The 24,075-nt window shown below is 41.7% G+C and overlaps 1 protein-coding gene across 3 annotated transcripts in view; it reads left to right on the plus strand.

The window, feature by feature from the left end:
• The window catches only part of ARHGAP26 (Rho GTPase activating protein 26), a 369,115-nt gene that overhangs the window by 206,923 nt on the left and 138,117 nt on the right, over positions 1 to 24,075 (plus strand). For all 3 annotated transcript variants that reach the window (XM_030211544.1, XM_030211545.1, XM_030211546.1), the window contains exons 13-14: positions 57 to 122; positions 12,094 to 12,168. In XM_030211544.1, the coding sequence (XP_030067404.1) occupies positions 57 to 122; positions 12,094 to 12,168 (141 nt within the window). The remainder of the gene's footprint in view (positions 1 to 56; positions 123 to 12,093; positions 12,169 to 24,075) is intronic.

A 24,075-nucleotide genomic window follows, 5' to 3' on the forward strand; every position in this document is an offset into this window, starting at 1 on the left:
ATGGTATTTTACCTAGTAGGCTTCAGAATCTGAACAGTTTTTGTTTTCCTTTCTAGGTGCCCAACTGGACAACTTCGGCTTCAATATCATCCAGGCATGCATCCATGCTGTGGAAACGCGAGGTACCTTATAAGTGTTGTTGTTGTTCAAAAGACTGCACTGCTTTAACAGAAGAGCAGAGGTGTGCCTCTCAGGTTATTTGTACACATTTTATTTCTGTCATTTATTTATTTATTATTAGGATTTATTTATCGCCTTTTTGAAGGAATTTACTCAAGGCGGTGTACAGTAAGAATAGATCAAACATGAGCAATAGGCAATTAGAGCAATAAAAATATTCGAACAACAATACAAAGTACGGCATGGTATACTACTTGCAATGACAACAGAATATGTACTAGAACATTATAATTGGTAGTGAAGGGTAAGGCAAAGTTGTAACATATAGATGAGTAAGAAAGTAGGAAGAATTAGAAAGTAAGGTGATTGATTTGAAGAAAGTTGCACGTGAGGTCAAAGAGATGGTTAAATATTATCTCAGCTAGGGTAGGAGTGGATAACATGTCCCGCTGCAGTATGTGCAGCCCGAGTCAATCCTTGTCATGAGCTGGGTTTACCCAAAGCATTTTCCGTTCAGGTTAACCTTCTTCTTTCTCTTCTTCTCTTCTCCCGAATACTCCATACTTCACTCATCATACTTCACTCCCATACTTCACTCATGCAAATGGCCACCCTATCGAAATTCACCGCTGCCGTACGTGCCTCTGTAGGTTAATGGCCGACTGTATGGGCGGGCAATTACAACGCGTAGCGAAGCGCATGTCCCGCCAATTTGGGACTCCCCCTAAGTGGCCTGCAAGAGAAGACCCTGACTAGCGAGGATCGCAATGTGGACGTTTCTGCAAAAACCCGCATCTCAAATATCGTATGGCAGGCCAATCATACAGACATGGCGCCGGTAAGTAACGTTTAGGATGAAGCGTAGTCGACCGAGTAGAAAACACGGCATGGCCGTAGTGCTGCGTGACATGGGCAGCTTATACAACATGGGCGACTTATACCGCACTAAATTTTACCGAATTAGATAACACGGCGTGGCCGACCACAATGGGACTTGTATAGCTCTGCGTGGCCTGGGCGGCTTATACAGCATGAGCGACTTATACTGCACTCATTTTTGCTGCATTACATCGAAAATCTGGTGTGGCCGGCCATAACGGGGCTTAAGGTCCTTCGCCGTAATGGCATGGACGGCTTATATCGCATTAATTTATCGAATTTGATAACACGGCGTGGCCAGCCACAACGGGGCTCAAAGGTCCGTTGCCGTATAGCGCGTAACTGTCGGCCAAGTATTATTGGCCGGCCATCACCGCATCTTAACATGCGGTGTGCCGCTGAGGCAGGAGAAGAGCAAAAATGACTTACCATTAAAGATGTTTTCGTCTCCCTGAGATCATTTGCGTTTCGGTTCAGTGCTGTGCACAAGGTCTTCCAAGTCGTGCCTCAGTGCCGTGCTATGCACTAGGTCTGCCGGATCAACCGAGATGGGCCTAGACACGTGTGCCTGTAGAACAATCAACGGCCATAACGGGTTTTAAGGTCCGTCGCCGTATTGGCATGGACAGCTTATAACGCATTAATTTTTCGAATTAGATAACACGGCGTGGCCGGCCACAACGGGGCTCGAAGGTCCGTTGCCGTATAGTGCATAACTGTCGGCCAAGTATTAGTGGCCGGCCATCACCGCATCTTAACGTGCGGTGTGCCGCTGAGGCAGGAGAAGAGCAAAAATGACGTACCATTAAAGGTGTTTTCGTCTCCCTGAGATCGTTTGCACCTCGGTTCAGTACTGTGCACAAGGTCTTCCGAGTCGTGCCTCAGTGCCGTGCTATGCACTGCGGATTGTGAGCACTGCATGGCCGGCCAAAAACGGCAACCGCGCTGTGGCAAACCCATCTGCCATGCGCCATGGGCAGCGTATGTAGGACTCTAGCCTAGTGCGCGTAATGCCGTGAGATAGGCAGGTAACCCGAGATGGCCGGCCATGCTGGAAAAGTAAATGGGGGCTTCTCTTCTCCTGCTTCCAAATTCAAAAGGACTTCCTGTGCAGTTCAAATTCCTCTCTCCTCCTCCCTTGCTCCTCCCCTTCTTTCCTGCCCCCTCCCCTTGCTACCCCTTGTTTCCCTCCCACTACTACCTCTGCTCTCTAGCTAGGCCCTCCCTGTACCCTCCCCCACACTTCTGTCTTCGCTGGCCTTCAGCCCGGTTGTGGTCGGCCCCTCTTTAATGGGTGTGCCTGGTTCTTTCTCTTCTTCTCTTCTTCCGAATACTCCATACTTCACTCATCACAACATTTACTGTTTGTTCCTACTTATTTACAGATCCATTTGACTTCTACTGGAGACTCATGCTTCAGTGTTGCAGCTCCATTATGGTAGTATTAAAGTAAAAAAAAAAAAAATCCCCAGTACTATCCCATAAGGTGAAGTTCAGCAGGAAAAGGGGTCTGGACATTTTTTCCCATTTCCCCAGAGATTTCCTGTAATCTGCTGTCAATCGCTGCATCTGACAAACATACCACAATTTATGTAACCACTGGGCCAAAGGAGAAGCTGTCGCTACTTTCTACTTACTGGCTATGATCAATTTAGCAGTGGGTCACCAATGCATGCTTACATCAAAGAATATCTGGCACCAGTTTATTAAGTAAGAAACTTTCTAGATCCCATGGGGTATTGCAAGATAACCAACTATTTATCCCAACTGACTCTGTACTACCCATCTTGTCCCCATCTATATATCTGCGCTTGACCCCTCGACTACATGGTAAGTTGTAGAAAAGCATTAGTATCATATCTATGTTATTTGAATATTCTAATGCATGCTTATTAGGTGTTTCTTTGGTATTATGCTGACATCGTGTTATGTTTGTGTTTATATTTGGACATTTTACTATTGTTATGCTGCTAACAAAACTGAATGTTTTATGTCAAGCTGTACCTGCTGTACATCACCTTGCGTGAATCTCTTCATAAAGGTGGTTAATAAATCCTAATAAATAAATAAACTCTGTAACTGAGCAGAAATTGCTTTTCTGTAAGCTGTCACCTTGCTGCAAGGCCACCAGATGTGTCCCAGAGTCTCCCTTTCTTCACAGACACCAGCAATAAGGTGAGACAATTGAGTATATATGATTGAGTCCGATCAAGGTAAGGTATCAACAATAGAAAACCTTAATACTGTTTTCCTGAATGTTAGTTGTCAAAGATATTTTAGACTGAGAGGTTTCTATCTGCTCTGTTTGTCCGTATTTGGGATACAGACCATAAAGTCTGTTTGGCATTGGCCTCAATTCCCAACTACTGGAGATGCCATCTAAGCACCACTTCATATTTGTTTTGAATCTATTCTCTTTCCATAGAGGGACCCTTTGTGTCTCTCTCACATATTTATGAAATTCCATCACTATTTTTGTCTCCACTACCTCTCGGCATTCCAGGCATCCACCTCCCTTTCCGTGAAAAATGACTTCCTGATGCGATTCCTAAGTCGACTCCCCTGCAACGTCAATTCATGTCCTCTAGGTCTACCGCTTCCCTGTGTCTGGAAACCATTAGAACTGCTAAGATGCATTTTATTGTTTGCCATATATCAAATCAAGGTGAAATGTGACGAGAACCAGGCATGTAGGCCAAGGCAGAACTCAAAACAGAGAGATGGAGCTTCAGCAAAAATGGAGCAATCAAACCTTTAGATATGAAATAGCCTTCGGAAAACCTAATGGAATTGAATTAAAAGGGAAGTGGGGGGAGGAATGGGCCATTAAACCCGGGGTTTTCTAATTGTCATATTTATTGTCTGGATCAGTTTACTGTTGGCTCTGCCAGTAGAAAAAAAAATCCAAAATTTGTGCTCAATGTATCTGATTCCCACAAGAAAATAACACAGAGAAATATCCAGTGTACCTGAATGTAACTCACCTTGAGCTACTACTGAAAAAGGAGTGAGCAAAATCTAAATAAATAAATGTAATGTGTGAGATAAATGAATTGTGGAAAGCTGTTGTGAAAGGGATGAGATTGTATTTTGTGTCCCTTAATGAAAGGTTTAGAAAGGATGATGGGCAGAATAATTATAAATTGTTTCTTTTTGGATATTGCATTATGGCTGAGACAATCATTTTAAGGCTGTTCAGTGTTGATTAACTTTGTATGAAATGCTGAAATGTTCTGTTGATTCCACATCAGCCACATTGTTGCAAACCAAATGTGTTTATTTTCCTCTGAGAAAATGACCCACATTCGTTCCCTTTGAAAAATTTGGAGGCATAATTTTACATGTGTGCTAAGTGCCCACGGGACTTTGCTCCTGATTTTTGTGTGGGCAGAAGAGAAGGCCAAACAAATCAACATGTATGTGAAACAATCAAATGAATGTATGCTGCTTCCTCCCGTCCTTCGTCCTAAATGCTCACAGGAAAGGATCTTCTTAACATGGTTAGAAATGTGCATGCCTGGGATTCCCATATGCACTTTTATCCATGTTGGAGGAGTGCAGTTTACAGTCAGGTAAATGCCTGCCAAAATTCCCCTAGCTGTTCTTTCACTTTTGTGCATCTCAGCTTGAAATATTCTGTTCAGAATGACCACTAAGCACACCTTTGTGAAGTGTTTTTCCCTCTGTTAGCTGCACCACTTCTTCTGCCTTAAGAAGTGTGAATTTCTACTGATTTATTTATTTAGATTTTGCTCACACCTTTTTCAGTGGTAGCTCAAGGTGAGTTACATTCAGGTACACTGGGTATTTCTCTGTCCCAGGAGGGCTCACAATCTAAGTTTGTACCTGAGGCAATGGAGGGTTGAGTGACTTGCCCAAGATCACAAGGAGCAGCAGTGGGATTTGAACTGGCCACTTCTGGATTGCAAGACCGGTGCTCTAACCACTAGGCCACTCATCCACTCCTCCACTACTATGTTACAACATAGTAAGTGACGGCAGATAAAGACCTGAATGGTCCATCCAGTCTGCCCAACAGTCACTTTCTTTCTCAATTCAAGATTAAATCAACAATGAATGTGAGATTATATACTTGGTCATGGTCTTTCGTTGGTGTTTCTGGGATATAGACCATAGAAGTCCGCCTGGCTCTGTCCTTATGTTCCAACTACTAGATTTACAGCCGAGGCCCACTCCACCTATCCAAATTGTCATCCCTTGGGAGGTCATTCCAGGCATTCACCACCCTCTCCGTGAAAAATAATTTTCTGACATTACTCTTAAGTCTACTACCCCGCAACCTCACTTCATGCCCTCTAGTTTTACCACTTTCCCTTCTCTGGAAAATATTTGTTTCTATATTAATACCTTTGAAGTATTTAAACATCTGTATCATATTTAAATCTCTGATTAAACCACTTGAAAGAACTGAAGTCCGGGAATGTCGTATATGAATGCAATAGAGATGGGTACCGTATTTTTCGGACTATAAGACGCACTTTTTCCCCCCAAATTTGGGAGGAAAATGGGGGGTGCGTCTTATAGTCCGAAGGTAGATTTGGCTGGCTGGCTGGCAGGCTGCCCGCCCTCCGAGTTTGGGATCGCCGTCAGGGTTACTTCCCCCCCTCCCAGCCCTGTCACCACTTCTCCCTACTCACGCGATCTTCCCTGGTGGTCTAGTGACGTCGGGGCAGGAAAGAGCCCCCTCTTTCCTGCCCAGCGCGCTGCTCTCCATCCTCCTGTATGCAGCCTGACGGTCTCGGCGAGATTCAAAATGGCCGCTGAGACGTCAATTCTCGGCGGCCATTTTGAATCTCGCCGAGACCATCAGGCAGCAATGCATACAGGAGGATGGAGAGCAGCGCGCTGGGCAGGAAAGAGGGGGCTCTTTCCTGCCCCGACGTCACTAGACCACCAGGGAAGATCGTGTGAGTAAGGGGAGAAGTGGTGACAGGGCCGGGGGGGGGGAGGGTGGGGAGGGGTGGGAGGAGGTAACCCTGACGGCGATCCCGAACTCGGAGGGAGGGATTCGGACAAGACGCACCGGAGCACCTAGGTTTTAGAGGAGGGAAAAAGGAAAATTTTTTTTTTCCTATTTCCCTCCTCTAAAACCTAGGTGCATCTTATAGTCCGAAAAATACAGTATTCCTCATCTTTATCAAGACTGACCAGGAAAAGAAATCGGCATTAAGATTAAAAGTTTTTTAAAAAATTCTGAGGAATGGACCTCAGAAAATTGTTTTCCAGCACTAAAGAACAACGTTGCTAAAATGTACATTTTCATGACATCACTCTGTATTTGTCATATTGGAACTGGTGATCGCCAGCATGGTACTATGTAAGCCACATTGAGCCTGCAAATAGGTGGGAAAATGTGGGATACAAGTGCAATAAATAAAAATAACTAAATTTAAATTTTTATGTTTTCCTCTATGCAGTGATATAGAATAACCTGTTCCATGGCTAACGTTACGCGGTTTTTTTTTTACCGACAGCGTTTTTCAGATTACACGGATAATCACCACGCTCTGGGCAATATATCCTGATTGTTTAATTATTTTCAAATTTCCATGAATATACCTATAGGATTCTATGACCCCTGTGCGCCGAAACATGGCCCGTGTCGGGTCATTTTCAGAATAAAAGGATGACATTTATCTCAATCCTGAAGGCCCAGTGTTTGCTTTTTTTTCTGTTTCTGTTTACATTTGTATGCTGTTTACCCTCTCGTCTGTGACAGCGTTACGCATGAACATATACACCAGGTTTTCATTGGCATAATTTGCTGTGCCTAAATTCTAGCCATGTGGACGGGTTTAGTCATATTCTGTAAACCGTGCCTAACTTAGGTGCTGGTTATAGAATACGCCTAAGCATGTTTTTGATTGGTGCTGATTTTTTAGGTACCATAAATAGAATTAGGTCCTTTAGGTATATGTTTAGGAGATGCTGCTAGATAAAAATAAGAATGTGACTACATAGTGAATGTCGCTCTTCATTTATTTATTGGACGAGTTTTACCTAAGGTGCTGTACTGCTTGACATAAAACTTATAATTTCGTTAACAATATAACAATAGTAAAATGACCAAATATAAGTACAAATACAATTAACAGCACTGTAAAAGAATTATGTAACAGAAATACGATAAAAAGTCAGTGGAATATGAATGATACCATAATAAGCAGAAAGGAAAAACATTCATATAACATAGATATCATACATTGTCAACACATTAAAGGCAACACATTAGAATATTCAGATAACATATCTATGGTAAACACATGCATTAGAACACTCAGACATCCTAGATATGATGCTAACACTGTTTATACAATACAATGAAATATCTTAATAGGTAGCTGACTGGGCATGTGCAGTTAAAATATATAAGAGAGTTAAGAGAGAGAGATATAGTTTTTGCAGGAAGGGTGTGTTATGGTCATGCTGCTTGCAACCCTCTGTCAGTCATGCATTACAGTTCTGCAGTAATGATATCTTTACAGCATGGACCATTGTGGTCACACTTGTCTTTTCAATATATATAGAGACTTTGTAGTTGCTGCAAGTGGTAAAAACAGTTTTTAAAGTTTTCTTGAGCAAAGTGATGTGGTAGCAGTGTTAGTCCACTTTTAAAGGTAATAAATAGAAATAAAACCTAGAAAAGAAAATAGAATGATACCTTTTTTATTGGACAAACAATACATTTTTCGATTAGCTTTTGAAGATAACCCTTCTGCTTCAGATCAGAAATAAGCATATGTTGATAAATATCACACTATATAAGTGAAAGACAAAGGCATTTCAATGACAGTCTCACAGGAAGAGGGTGGGTTAGGTGAGAAACAGGGAGAACTGGGTGGGTGATAGACAAGGAGAGTTGGATGGCTGATGAGAGGGTGAAAGCAGTAGAATTTTATGGTTTATAATGGGCTAGAAAACCCAGATCTTTGTTAAGACCTATCTGGTGGGTTTCAAAATATTTCATTTTGACTTCAAAGGTCTTACGTTCCTGTATTGTCTTAGAGGCAGATGCAGCAACCAAACGTAAAAAAATCTAAATCGTTAAAGTCCCTAACGATTTTAAAATAACGAAAAATGCACCAAAAAAAAAAGTCACACATGCTGAGATCGGTAGTGAAACGTACAATGTATCAAAGAATCACAATACACATCGGTCTGGACCTCTCGTTAGGACAGCTCCGTGGCAGGAAAAAGTGTTAAGTGAAAAAATAAACAAACTTTGAGCCAATCCCAGCGCATTAGCAGAGCTAAAAGCGCTGTGATTGGTCCAAAGGACCTCAGAAAACACATAAAAAAATAAAAATAAAAAAAGGATCGGGAGGGGGCAAGGGCGCTCATCAGGAGCGTCCTGTACGGACGGCCTTGCCCCCCCCCCCCCGCTGCTCCCCACTTTCCGCTGCTCCCCCCACCCCGAAAAAGCCATCGGGCCCCCCTCCCTCTTACCGGGCCCGTGCAGCGCCTCTCTCCTCTGTCCGAAGGCGCTGCACGGGCAAGAAGAACGCAGAATCAGCTGATGCCTGCCTTCGCGATGGCATCGATAGAGCGTCTTTCTCCTCCTGGGCCCGCCCCTGTCTGACGTCAGTAACCTACGTAGGTTACTGACGTCAGACAGGGGCGGGCGCAGCAGGAGAAAGACGCGCCATCGCGAAGGCAGGCATCAGCTGATTCAGCGTTCTTCTTGCCCGTGCAGCGCCTTCGGACAGAGGAGAGAGGCGCTGCACGGGCCCGGTAAGAGGGAGGGGGGCCCGATGGAGAAGGGGAATGGCGGCGACGACCCCCAAAGGGGGCGGGGCACAGACGGAGGATGTCGGGAGGCGGAGCTGAGAGTAGTGAGGAAGGGAGGGGGGCAGGGGCTGCTACAATTTTGCTTTTTCGGGGTGGGGGGAGCGGCGGAAAGTGGGGAGCAGCGGCGGGGGGGGGGGGGGCAAGGCCGTCCGTACAGGACGCTCCTGATGAGCGCCCTTGCCCCCTCCCGATCCTTTTTTTATTTTTATTTTTTTATGTGTTTTCTGAGGTCCTTTGGACCAATCACAGCGCTTTTAGCTCTGCTAATGCGCTGGGATTGGCTCAAAGTTTGTTTATTTTTTCACTTAACACTTTTTCCTGCCACGGAGCTGTCCTAACGAGAGGTCCAGACCTCTCGTTAGTTTTCCTGCCTTTTTCCTGCGTAAAGGCAATCGGAAAAGGTTAGTGCATGTCGTTTCAATGGGGTTTTCACACTAATTGCTCATCTCCATTCCGTTTTCGTTAGCTGCTACTACCGTCGAAAAATAGGCTTTAGTGCATGGAAAGGATCGGAAATTCTTCCCCGAGGGCTCATTTAACGAGGAAAAACGTTTAGTGCATCTGCCTCTTAGTTTCCTTTTAGTATTCGAACCATAAAATCATTGATACAGTGTTCTGGTTTATAAAGTGCTGTCCCACAGAGGTGACATCCTGGTTGGCATTGTCATGTTTCATATGATTCACTATAGTAAACTTGGGTTCAGAATAATTTATCTTTTTATATATATATATATATATGCACTTAAAAAAAATGCTAGAGTGTTTTAAATTGTTTTAAATGTGCTCAGACCGTACCGTTTACACCCATTATATCCCTAAGAGGAATATGTGGTGGTGTCACAATGGAACCATCATTGCACATGTGATGTTCCACCTCCTAATATTTGTGTATGTACATACAGCTGCGCCCAAGTAGATCTTACTCACCGATGTATGCGTATATCTATAATACATATATATAAGTCATGAACTACTCACATTAAATATTGTTAGACTTGAGCTCAAACCTCCGCCCATAAATTATGGTACATTCCATATTACCTTCTGATACATGGATAATAAAACATACAGTTCAACGTTTGTTTAAACCTAAAGGAGGAATATGTTAATACATGACACCCTGATCTCTCTTCCCCCACATATCTTACACAAACCAACCCACAATGCGATATACACACATATTCACATAATTATTTCACTTCCCTTGGGGTATATTGTGTATATTGTGCTCATGCTTGTGCTTCATTAAAATCACATATCATTCATCCATTCCAATCTTGCCATCAAAATAACTGCTCCCTTTAAAACAATTTAAAACACTCTAGCATTTTTTTAAAGTGCATATATATATATATATATATATATATATATATATATATATATATATATATATATATATAAAGATAAATTATTCTGAACCCAAGTTTACTATAATGAGTTTAAGGTTTAACTTGGTTGGTTGGATTTGATCTTCCTGATTTTTTTGTAATTTAATGTTTCATATGATGTCTGTGGTGATTAAATCTCGTGTTTAGCGCCTGGCTTGTTTCTCCAATATAGCACCCTTCTTCACACTTTTTACATTGAATGATATATACATTGGAAGATGAGCTCGTGAAAGCTTTGTAAGATCAACGTAAGTGATAAGTCAAACAGTATCCCAAGCTTCCTGACCTGTGATTTTAGTTATAGTTTATTGAACTTGCTAAATCGCTGTAGCTGAGAACATAAAGAAAGGGAAAGGAACTCCAAGTAATGATAGGAAAGAGATGCAATCACGCAGAAAAAGAGGCACCAAAGCACACACAATCAAAAATGGAACTTTATTAGCGACCCACAAAATTTGTTTTGCTTGAGTTCAGGCAAAGTTTGTTAATTTTTGCTCACTCCTCAGATGCTGTTAGACAAGAAGTCAGTTTGTTCAAAGCTGTTGATAGATCTGATTCAATGGGTATGAGAAGTTGCACACCATCATCCATTCTTGGCCATGCCAAACCAATAGTCCGTCCGTCCATCCTAGCATCTTCTCTTGTCACTTCAAGAGTGAAGTTCTGAATAGATTCCAGTATAGAGACTCACTGCCTGTTCATTCCTTGCTCCTGACAGTAAGAGATGGCGGTCCCCAAGTTTACCTGGCCAATAGCAGTTAATGAATCTGCCCTGCAGAAACTTGTCCATCCCCTTGTATATTTTAAACCCAACTATGCTGGCAACCTTGGACACAACCTCGAGCAACAAATTCCACAGTTTAATTGTGCATTGAGCGAAGGAAATCCTTTGTTAAATTATCCTAGTAACGTGCCCTCTCATTTTTCCCCACTGGGGGTAGAGTTCTATCTTCTATACACGCTAAAATAAATATGAATATGTTAACATTATTAAGAAATACACTATAACAAGGTTCCACTCTAGTAACCTGCAGGACTGTGGAAATTGTGCTTACATAGTGTTGAGTAAAGTTTTCAGTACAATGGACCATCTTTGGGTTATCATAGTCAGTTATGCTTTGTGTTCTTTGCCATGAGTGAAGTCTCTCTACTTTCAGCAGAAGGACCAATATTTTATAAAGAAAAGAGCCACAGACACCAAAACAATTGTATCACTTTCATTTGCAAAGCTGTGAATTTCAAATGCTATATAAGGAATCTTTGATTATGGCAGCTCTGAAAAAAAGAGGAAGAAACATATCTTTTGATTTAAGTAATCCTATCTGGTGGCTCTCTGACAATCCTGTTTGCTACCTTGCAGGAAGTGAGGTTTTAGTTCTTGGGCCTGGCTTCTGTTCTTTGGGCCAGCCAATGTTGGGTTTGTCACTGAGGCAGCACCCACAGACTTTAAGGGGGAAAGGGCATCTTGCCCATTATAAGAAGTTCAAATTTTAATTGACCCAATTGAGAAGAAATAACAACAATCAAAACCGTGGAAAAATTAGCTTCTCAAAAAAAAAAAAAGGCTAAATATATGCTGTGGGGATTCTTAAAATATCCTTAATTAATAAACGAAGGAAGATGGGAAACCATCAGGACCTGGAGCTTGGCACAGTGCTTATAATCCACTTAAGGTCCAAAAACCAGCAACCTACCAGGTCAGTGTTACTACTTATAACTGTACCATGATGTACGTATTATTTACATCATCAGCTGCTCATTTCCCCATTGTCTATATAGGGTGGGCGGGACTCATACTTTAGCCCCAGTAGGGTCTGGTTTTGACTGAAACAGAAGCTCAAAGGAACATGAGGAAACTGCCAGGGTGAAATAAAAATAAATCTTTTCTTTTCCACAGGGATCAATGAACAAGGGCTTTACCGAATAGTGGGAGTGAACTCGCGGGTCCAGAAGCTGTTGAGTATTTTAATGGGTAAGTGTGGTTTATTCTATTGAGTTTTCTCTTTTTCTGAAGAATTCAGGGAAGTCCTCTTTATTTATTTTTGTTTTGAACTTTGTATTTGTACAAACAGATGCCAAAAAGCAAATACAAATAAAATATAACATAGTAACCCCTCCCCCTCTAAGAGCCCAGGGTCAAACAAATAGAAGACATAGTCCCTTTTAATAAAGACCAAAATTCAATTATTTTTATATATCAACCTATTTACAAAACAAAAGTAAAGGAGCCAAGATCGTTCTAAACACTGAAAAACTTTGTTCTTCCTAGTAAGACATACAGTATTTCTCTTATGAAATATACTCTAGAAGAAGTCCTAGTATTCAGCTCGTACACTTGAATCTACCACCTTTCACCTTCATCCTATGCCCCCTTCTTCCAGAGCTTCCTTTCAGTTGAAAGAGACTAGTCTCCTGTGGATTTATGCCACATAGGTATTTAAATGTCTCTATCATATCTCCCCTCTACTGCCTTTCAAAGTATACATATTGAGATCTTTAAGTCTGTCCCCATATGCTTTATGACAAAGACCACTGACCATTTTAGTAGCCGCTCTCTGGACCGACTCCATCCTATTTCTTTTTGAAGGTGCTTCCTCCAGAATTGTACACAATATTCTAAATGAGGCCTCATCAGAGTCTTATTCAGGACATCATCACTTCATTTTTCCTACTGGCCATTCCTCTCCCTATGCACCCAATCATCCCTGTAGCTTTCACCATCGCCTTTTCTTCCCGTTTGGCTACCTTAAGATCATCACATATGAGCACACCCAAGTTCCGCTCTTCTTTCGTGCACAGTAGTTCTTCAGCCCCTAAATGGTACCGTTTCCTTGGGTTTTTGCAGCCCAAATGCATGATCCTGCATTTTTTTAGCATTAAATCTAAGTTGCCAAATTCCAGACCATTTCTTTAGCTTTGCTAAGTCCTTCCTCATGTTATCCACACCATCAGGGGTGTCTACCCTATTGCAGATTTTGGTATCAGCCGCAAACAGACAAACCTTAACAGAAAGCCCTTCAGCAATATCGCTTACAAAAATGTTAAAAAGAACTGGCCCAAGAACAGAAACTTGCAATACACACTGGCAACATCCTTTCCTTAGAATGAGCTCCATTTACCACTACCCTCTGTTACCTTTTACTCAACCAGTTTCTAATCCAGTCAGTCACTTTAGGACCCATAATGAGGGCACTCAGTTTATTTATGTCATAACCACACTCTGTAAGCCACATTGAGCCTGCAAATAGGTGGGAAAATGTGGGATACAAATGCAATAAATAATAATTTATTAGTTGTCTATGCAGAACAGTGTCAAAGGCTTTGCTAAAATGTAAATACACCACATCTAGTGTTCTGTATCGATCCAATTGTCTAGTCACTCAGTCAAAGAAATTAATCAGGTTTGTCTGATAAGACCTGCCTCTAGTAAAACCATGTTGCCTTGGGTCCTATAATCCATTGGATTCCAAAACATTTACTATTCTCTGTTTTAAAAGTGTTTCCATTAATTTACTTACCACAGAAGTCAGACTTGCCGGCCTACAGTTACCAACCTCTTCCTTACTTCCGCTTTTGTGGAGAGGGGACACATCTGCTGTTCTCCAGTCCTCCGGGACCCCTCCTGACTAGAGAAACATTGAAAAGGTCAGCCAGCGGAGCCGCTAGAACTTCCCTAAGTTCCTTCAGTAACCGTGGATGAATGCCATCCGGCCCCATCGTTTTGTTCACCTCCTCACAAACATAGTCCTCTGAAAATTGTTCAGGGACTACTACCCCTCCATTCCTCTTTGTGGGGCCCTTTTACTAAGCCATGTGTCGATGCATGCTCAACGTGCGCCAAAATGGAGTTACCGCCCAGCTACTCGTAACCTTTATCTTGTCTTCCTCTCTTCAATAGTCCCTTTTCCGTATGTGTCCTATCTGTCTGTCCTACCCTTATCCCTTATTTGTCCTGTCTGTCTGTCCTGATTTAGATTGTAAGCTCTTTTCTTCATGTTCAATTGTGAAGCGCTGCGTATGACTGGTAGCGCTATAGAAATGATTTGTAGTAGTAGTAGTAGCTACCGAGTGTCTCTTTCGGTAATTTCATTGCGTCCAGTGCGTGCATCCGAAATAATTTTTATTTTCGGACGTGCGTTTTGGACACGCTCCAGGTCATTACTGCCTGGTTACTGCATGAGACTTTACCGCTAGGTCAGTGGCTGGCGGTAAGGTCTCAGACCCAAACTGGACGTGTGCCAATTTTGATTTTGCCGCATGTCCATTTTTGGCAAAAAAAAAAGGCATTTTTTGCAGGTGCGCTGAAAAATGGATCTGCGCACTCCCAAAACACACGCTTACACTACCGCAGGCCATTTTTCAGTGCACCTTAGTAAAAGAACTGCTGTGTTTGTCTTCTGTGGTCCTTCTCCCCACCCTTCAGCTGTGAACACAGAACAGAAATATTTGTTAAGCAATTCCGCTGTATCTTTATCAGCTTCTGCATATCCTACCGTTCACCTTTATTTATTTAGATTTTGCTCACACCTTTTTCAGTAGTAGCTCAAGGTGAGTTACATTCAGGTACTCTGGATATTTCTCTAAGTTTGTACCTGAGGCAATGGAGGGTTAAGTGACTTGCCCAAGATCACAAGGAGCAGCAGTGGGATTTGAACCGGCCACCTCTGGATTGCAAGACCAGTACTCTAACCACTAGGCCGGTCCTCCACTCCTTTGAGCCTTACAATACCACTTTTGCACTTCCTCTTGTCACTAACATATATAAAAAAATGTCTTGTCCTCCCATGTTAACCGCATTGGCTATTTTTTATTCTGTTTCCATCTTTGCTGCTGCTTTTATTGTTTTAATGTGTCCCCCACTGTGCTAGACAGGCTGTGGATATTTTAAAATAACTAAAGGATTCATATATGGGATATGACCTGGTTTTTGGAGGGAGACCATGAGCTAGTCCTGACATTCTCCCTTGATGCACTCTGGCACTCCAAGTAGTGATGGGAAAGTGAAGAAGCCAGATTACAAATCCCACAGTGCATTAGGATGGAATCTCAAAGACTAGGATTGGCCAAAAGGGTTTGTCTAGGAGAAAGCCCAGGTGTTCCCTAATGTAGTTGGATCCATAATGGCGGGAATCACTGCTTAGGAAAAATTTTGAAAGAACTTGAATTCATCCTCCTATAGCCCAAATAGATTTGGAGAAAACAGGAGCTTATTGTTTCCTATCTGTAACTTTTTTGTTGGGCAAAATAAGGACCTCTTTTACAAAGCCGCGCTTCCAATTCCTGGTGCGGCAATTCAGAGGAAGCCCATTCAATTTCTATGGGCTTCCTCTCATTTGCCACACAGGAATCACTAGCGTGGCTTTGTAAAAGAAGCCCTAAAAGAATAATGTCCAGAGACAATGTAGCATATGCGAGTTTTGGACCCACACTGGTTCCCTCTTTAGAATATCTCCTTAAGAGTGAAATAAAACTCTTATTGGAAAAGAGGGATTTTCTGGCTCCTTAAACTCTGCCCAAAGTTATCTAAAATGTGTTGGCACCGCTGCTGTAATATAAATGGATTTTGGTAAAACGTAATTAGAAAGAATAATTGGATGACTTGTTAAGGCTTTAGAAAGAGAAGATAACATAGTAGGTTCTCCATGCGTGAAGGATGGCTTTTAACATGTTGCTTCCCAGTCTCTTGTGTGACATTCGTGCCCAATTAATCTCACGTTGATTGATTGAAGATTGTTTTGTAAGCATAGTAATTAGTGATCTGCAGGGGCCTAATGCAGGCTTTCCTGCCCGGCACATAAATCTCACATAGAAGGGATTTACAGGCTGAAGATGTTTATTTTCCCAAAGATGTAGTACTGAGTAAATAAGTGCAGTTAAAGAGAACATTATTTAGCTATTCCCAGGGGTATGCTCACTAAACTGAAGTGGAATTAAATTTTCTTTTCCAACTATTGTTTCCCATTTGTTAAAAAAACAAAAAAACTCAAAGCAAAACTATATACTTCACATAATAACCTTAGAAATGCGTCCACAGTATGGCAGAGGGGTACATGCGGCCTTAGTGTGCTCTTGTGTGGGTTTTCCCGCATAAGCACGTACTGCCATCCATTGCGTGGGTTTTACCGCGTAAGCACATACTGCCATCCATTTTGTAGGCGTTAAGGGTTCACGCAGTATTCCTGCACTAACCAGATAGCACACCTTGACCTTTTTAGGTGGAAATGAGGATCTCGTTGCTGGGATTAGCATGAGGTTTAGAGTAGTAGATCAGCCTCCTGCAGAGGAAGTGGAGGATTGAGTCTCCTGGAAGGGTCTCCATTGCTTTCACACCCAAATTGGCAGATCATCATGGTAGCCCCAGCAACTATGGATGGGAGCAGGTCATACGGCCTTTTGCACTACTCATTGCTCAAGCTTATTCCTTGCACGATATGGGATTGTTTCAACGCCATCTTGCAAGCCCTGAAAGATGCCCATGAGTGGAAAGAAACATTAATTTGGTGGATGAACATGAGAAGCAAATGAGAAATGACTGTGTGTGTGTAGGACATAAGAATATTTATTTTATTATCCTCACTGTAGATTCTCTGACATGTATAGATCTAAACTTTATTTATTTTATTTTTATTTATTTGATACATTTGTATCCCACATTTTCCCACCTATTTGCAGGCCCAATGTGGCTTACATAGTATCATAAACAAATACAAGGTATGCACAATTACAAGGTGATATTGTGATAGAATGAGGTACATGTATGGTAAATACAAGTGGGGGGAACATTAGAGAGGGAGAGGGAGAGGAAGAGTTGGGATATGTCCATTACGGTCTTTGGTTTCGTTATGTCGCAGGTATCCAGTTTTTTAAAGTTGGGTCGGTGGGGTATGCATTTCTGAACAGATCTGTTTTTAGTGCTTTCCGGAAGTTTAGTTGGTCGAGCGTAGTTTTTAATACTTTTGGTAGTGTGTTCCATAGTTGTGCACTTAAGTAGGAAAAGCTGGATGCATAAGTGGATTTGTATTTGAGTCCTTTGCTGCTTGGGTAATGGAGGTTTAGGTATGATCGTGCTGATTTTATAGTATTTCTGGTTGACAGGTCGATGAGGTCTGTCATGTATCCCGGTGCCTCGCCGTAAATGATTTTATGAACTCTCGTGCAGATTTTGAAAGTGATACTTCTTTAATTGCAGTTTTTCTTGGAGTGGTTTGGCGTTGTCAAAACGCGTTTTTCCAAATATAAGTCTAGCTGCTGTGTTTTGGACGGCCTGAAGTTTCTTTATGATTTGTTCTTTGCATCTCGCATAAATTCCATTGCAGTAGTCTGCATGGCTTAGTACCATTGACTGTATCAGGTTGTGAAATATTTTCCTCGGGAAGAATGGTTTCACGCGTTTGAGTTTCCACAACTTTCAAGATAGAGTAGATATTAAATCCTGAACAGAAAAGTGCTTGGCTTGGCATGGCCCCCGCAGAACTACGGAAGTCTGTTGGTGGGGAATAAATCATGTGCTGAAGTTTGAGCCTTCAGGGTAAACTTCTGTACTGGTATCAGCACTGCAGAACTGAACTTGCTCTTTTCATCCTCCTCTCCCACCCTTCCAAGACTGCATTCAAAGTTGGAGCCCTGCAGGTTTAAAATCTGTCTTGATATTTAAAATTGAAGCTCGGGGAATAACAAACCAGACTGCTGAATTCTTGCAGGAGTAGAAGGAGAAAGGGAAATGTGACTTGATATACTGACTTTCTGTGGTTTTTGCAACTACATTCAAAGCGGTTTACATGGTATATACAGGCCCTTATTTGTACCTGGGGCAATGGAGGATTAAGTGACTTGCCCAGAGTCACAAGGAACTTCAGTTAGAATCAAACCCAGTTCCCCAGGATCAAAGTCCACTGCACTAACCATTAGGCTACTCCTCCTCTCCACTTTTCCACCTGCACTGGAAAAGATTATTTTCATGCAGTGAGATGCAAAGGGTTCCTTGTTATTCGGGTACACCCACTAACGTCAGTTAAAGAATTGGCACTAAGTGTCGCACCCTTGTGACACCTAAATCAAGGTGCTAAGTTTTAGAATTACCCCCTAAATTTGTACCCCAGGCAACATTATAATCCCTTGCAACAGAGCACAGGGCTGATTCTCCATTTGCTCTCATTAGAAATTGTCAGTGAAAAGGTCTACTGCAAAGCTGAGATTGAAGTCATCAGCACCTTTGCTTACCTCACTATAAAGTTTGAATTACTACATTTTGACCCTAGTGCAGAGTAAAACCAGGAGTAGATTACATTTCCATTCTTGATCACTTTAGCCCTGAGATGATTTTTGACCATGCACAATGAATGACCGTCCTGCTGTTAACATTCTAACTTTTGGGTGTATTGAAGTGGAGCAGTGGTGGGTAACAGTCCTGCAGAGAGTAGAGTTATTAAAACCAGCTGAGAAATCATTTGGCTGTGCTAGTTTTTTTTTTAAATGTTATATTCTTTTCTGTTTTCCCATTTGCTTGATGATTCTCCCTGTCTTCCGCCCATCTGTATTATCCAATCGGAAGCGTCCCTGTGTCTGAGCAGCTTTAATACTGGAGATATTAGGCACTTGAATTGAGAAACTAATGGATTGAAGAACTAATGCAGAGCATTAGAAAAGCGAGGTGGAAGAGTTTTAGGGTTCTATTATCACTTGTTCACTCATGGAAAATTTTTGCTGTTTTATCCTGTGATCTGGAGGCCAACCAGGATTATTTCTGAATGTGTTAGAAAGGGGGAGGATGGAGGGCAGAAGCCCCAGTAAATGCAAAAGGTAACCCTGCAGTACTGATAATTTAGCAGATTGTAAGGCTTGGTGACATCTTCCTATCCCTCTTTCCTCCCCTCCCCCCCTCCAGCTGTTGGAAACTGACAGGAAGCATAGGAATGATCAAGACCAAAAACAATCAGCAGGCGTCTCTTGTTTTTCATGACTGGTTCATTGAAGAGTTGGCTCATATCGAGAAGGGCGGTCAGTTAAAGTGGCCCTAAAGCCGGCGATTATTTGTATAAGGGTGTTGCTGTTTTTTTTCTTTCTTGTATTACGATAATGAAACTTGGAATTAAAATAGAAAAAAAAACCAGACTTGGCCTGCGTCCTAGTGACATTCTTGCTGCATTCAGTTTTGGAACTCATATTAAAGGGAATCTGCTATTGCCAAGTGGACAGCCATTTTAGTGTGATCACAAGAAAGTGAAGAAAGCCTTTAAGATGTAGATTGCAGAGAGTAGTGTGTCATGCAGTCTGTCACAAGAGGTGGGGTGTGCTGCATTTTGGATCATCATCAGGGTTGTGGACACCAAATGTGTCCATTTCTGCAAGTGCTGTTCAGCTGCTGTCAATTTCTGGCACATTGTTTTCCTAACTAAGGGGCCCTTTTTATGAAAATACTAGTAAAAAAGGCCCGTTTCTTAACGCGATGAAACGGGCACTAGCAATGTAATGAGTTCCTGCCATTAATATTTCCACGGTTGTATTCTGAATATAATTGTTGTTTACATGTGTAAGATTTCTTTATATATAGTATTTTTTGTGTAAACTGTGTTACAATGTGGTAAAAGTTTTCCTTGTTCAGGCCCTTCAATCTGTTTAACAATCACATCAGAAGAGCTCCTTACTCATGAGAATGCAACATACAGTTGCCCATGTGAGAGACTGAGAGTGACAGTGTGCTTTACAGACAGTGTAAGAGAGAGATACACAGAGTGACTGAGTGTGTGTGTGTGTGTGTGTGATGTCTGTGTGTATGTGTGTGAGTGACAAAGTGATCAAATGCTTGTCTTCCCTTCCGTTCTGTGCACTTGCCTCCACTGATGTTCATACCTCCCTGTATACGATTGTTTGTTAGAGAGTCAATCCACTCCACTTCCCTCCTCCAAGTTCCGTTCTGTCTGATTGGTGAGGGCGGGGACAGTGAGAGCCAATGAAATGCTGAACTACAGTCTTACGAACCCTACACTGCCACAGTGCCACAGAGTCAGCTTCAGAATGTTGGAGGTGCTTTTTATTATATAGGACATTTAAAAAATTGGCTTAGTGCATTGCACACAGGACTTTCTCCGCACACGAAGCCCATTTTTAATGCAGCTGTAAAAAAGAGCTTTTTTTTTTTTTTTTTTACTGTTGTAGGTACCACGCTAACGTTTCCATTAGCCTGCAAGACCTAAGTGAAAAGTGTGTGTAATTTTCTGACAGTTCTTTTATTTGGATAAATCAGTGTTTGTCCTGTTTAAGTTTACACAGATCTTGCAACAGTAAGATATATAGGCACATGATTAACAGTGCCAGTCACTGAAAGGTACAGGAAACAAATGGGGCAGTTCTATAAATCGCATCTCTCTGATCGTACTTACCTTGTCCGCTTTCAAAATAGTGTATCATCACCTTTCTCATTAAAATCTGGGGTTCCACAAGGCTCTGTTTTGTCTCCTATGTTATTTAACATCTTTCTTGTGCATTTTCTAACTTTAGCACAATCTCTAGCTTATGTCTACAGAGACGATATCCAGCTACTTTATGCACTCTATTCTGGAAGTAGCCAAATGATTCATGATGTCAGCCATAACCTGACAAGGCTGACTACCTGGTTACAGCATAATAGGTTAGTTCTTAAACCTGACAAATCTAGATGTGTTCTATTTGCTAGCTCTGCATCTAATGCTCTGCTCGGTATCCACAACACTCCACCACAAACGTTTTGGGAGTAATTCTCAACGAAACACTATTAGTTTGGCCACAGATTGCTACTGTGGTTCGAAAATGTTACTATTGGCTTAGACAAATTTAGGTCAATTAAATCTTTGATACAGCCATCGGCTCTGAACGTCCTAATTCACTCTTTCGTGATTAGTCAAATTGACTACTGTAACGTGCTTTACAACGTCACTTACAATTTATCCAGAACACCGCTATTAAGCTAATTACCAGATGCAAAAAAGTTTATCGTATTACATCACTTTTAAAAGCAGCGCACTGGCTACCTTTACCACATCGCATCATGTATAAAACTGTGCTCTTAGTGCACAAAATTCACATATCTGGGAAACTTCAATATCTCTCTCGTTTGCTGACTCCCTACGTCTCCCAAAGAGCATTGCGGTCATCTACTCAACGTCGACTCATGGTCCCTACATTCAGAGATGGAAATGTTCGATATCTGTAGCAGTTGCGCCAGGAAGTTCCAATGAAGGATGCTGGGCTTTTAATCTGACCGTAATACTAGTGAAGCCATTTATCCCTTTAGAAATTTCTGTTTGCTGCTATTTTTCAAGCAGGTTATAATGGTGAATTTACTTAAGAACAGTCATGGGCTGAGGAGCAGATCTTATTTTCTTTCCTGTGAACTTGATCGAGTAATTTAATATTTGTTTTCTTCAAGAGTTCTGCTGGGAACTCTTAAGAGCATTGGGTCCTGCTTCGGTAAACTCGCCAATGAGAGAGGCAGGAAAATGTTATCAGAGAGGTGAGCATTTCCCTTGCTTTTCAATTTGAGGACAGAAATAAGCAAATGAAAGTGTCCTTAAGAATTTGTTACAGCAGGTCTTGTAGCATCATTGGGGGTTTTTTTCTGCTGTTGGGTGTCATGATGGTGCTGTCTTGTACTTTCATGGTGGCATGCGAAATGTTTGTGTGCATTCATCATAAAATTATCAATTAAGCAAAAACTGTAATTGAAAATGTAAATCATGATATTTAATTAGTGTCGGATAACAAATCAAGACAGATACAGCAGATGTTGGTTTATTGGTGTGTCGCTCTGTGTGGCGGTACTTCAGGCTCATGATCAATGACACTTGCTGGGAAGAAGTAGGAAATGGAAGACCAGGATAAAACGATTGTATACAGACACTACCCAGCACTATCAGCATCAACGGAGTAATATGGAACCAGAAGAGAGCAGTGACATAGCCACGGGTGACCAGGGTGACCTACTTTGTGCTCAGGCCCACCCAAAATTGTGGCACCCTTGCTTGGGGATCCCCAAATCCTGCCAGCTGAAGAGGTTCTCCAGGAGCCAGAATTCTCCCCCACATTCTACAGTTGGGTTTCACTGTCCATCGGCCACCACCACTCTGGTCTCCCTGTACATGCTCAGTTTTGGCAGGGACCAGTGCGGTGGCAGCCCATGGACAGTGTTGCTGAGTGTAGAGTGTAGGGGAGTATTCTGGCTGTTGGAGGAGGACCACTTCAGCTGGTAGGATTGAACATTTTTTGTTACACTAAAGTTGCAGTGCCAACACCCTGATCACAGACCGGATGATCCTTAATTGCCCCATATAACTCCTATCTTGTTTTTTAAAGTTCTGGTCGCTCAGTCCCAAAAAAGGATATACTGGAACTTGGAAAGGTTCAGAGAAGGGTGACACAAATGATAAAGGGGATAGAATAACTTAGGTTAGGGCTCCTTAGCTTGGAGTAAAGGTGACTGAGAGGGGATTTGACAGAAGTTAAGACATGAGTACGGCATAATGGTTAAATAGTGAATAGTTATGTAACCGTTCAAAGAACACAAAAATCGGAGGATGTTCATGAAAATAGTGACCAGCAGATTGAAAATAAATTGTAGAAATATTTCACTCCGCACATAATTAGTTATGGAATCCATTGCCGGAGAGTATGGCTATTGTAATTAACATAGTGGGGCTCGTAAGAGGTTTGGATAAGTTCCTGAAGAAAAAGTCCATGAAAAATTATTACAAGGTGCTCATTGCTCATGCCTGGAACTGAGCTATGAGAGATCAACTTTCTGGGAACTGCCATGTACTTTTGACCCGAACTGACCACAGGATACTAGGTTTTCTGGATCTTGGTTTGTCTCGGCATGCTTTGTGTTATGTTTTTCTCTTAAGAAAAAATTAAACTGATAATTTATACAGATAACCCCTATGCTACTTTCACTTTCAGAATCATGAGTGAAATGTCAACTACTCAGTCTTTCTTAGATGGTGACCGTTGACCTTTTGTGATATTAGCAATAGCCACACCTTTCGCTTCTTCCAGACAACCTAAAAGAAGAGTTAAAGGGTTAACAGGAACGTAATATCATTCCAATACCTACAGTGCCTTGCAACTTTCAAGGTGAAAGAAGAATTGATGTTCAAAAAGTAATTAAAAGTAAAAGACCAAGAAGTATTGCCTAAGTCTTCACACACCATCTTGACTACACAGTTGGTGAGAGTCCCTTTTCCACAGTAAAAGGCCTTGTCCCTTTTAGGATAAGTGTCTACCAATGTTTCACAGTAGGATGGTGCAGTTTTTACTTGTTCTTCATTCTTTTTAGCTGTCTGCAGATTATCTGTGGACTGTAGTCTTCAGATTTTGCCACCTTCACTCAGTCCTGTTGAAAAATGCACACAGGGAAGATATTCAGCCTATGGCAGTCAGATGTTTTAAAGCCACTGAGAATCGATAGCTGAATGAGACTCAGATAATCAATGCCGGACTGCCCCATCACTAACCGGACAGTGTTAGATGGTCAGAGAGGATATTCATCGGCACTGCCTGGTTAAGGGCCACTGAAAATGCCCTCCTGATCTGCTCATTGGGGTTTAAATAGACAGGAGCCTGTCCTGCCCACTTAAATCCCTTTGAATATTTTTATTATTATTAGATTCTTGATATACCACCTTTCTGTGGTATAACCAAAGTGATATCTACTTCAGCGTGTATTTAGAGAAGATATTCTGGGCATGTCTCTTGAGTAGAATCAGAAAATTGTTTTGAAATCTACAAGGCATTTCTGTCCATAAAAAAAAAAAAAATTACCTGCAGAAAAAGCCAACATCTGTGAAGTATTTAAAAAGGAAAGCATTCATGTATTTTCCCTTTAAAAATTAGGTACAAGTTTTGTAAA

The sequence above is a fragment of the Microcaecilia unicolor genome, chromosome 8 (genome assembly GCF_901765095.1).
Source record: "Microcaecilia unicolor chromosome 8, aMicUni1.1, whole genome shotgun sequence".
NCBI classification, from domain to species: domain Eukaryota; kingdom Metazoa; phylum Chordata; class Amphibia; order Gymnophiona; family Siphonopidae; genus Microcaecilia; species Microcaecilia unicolor.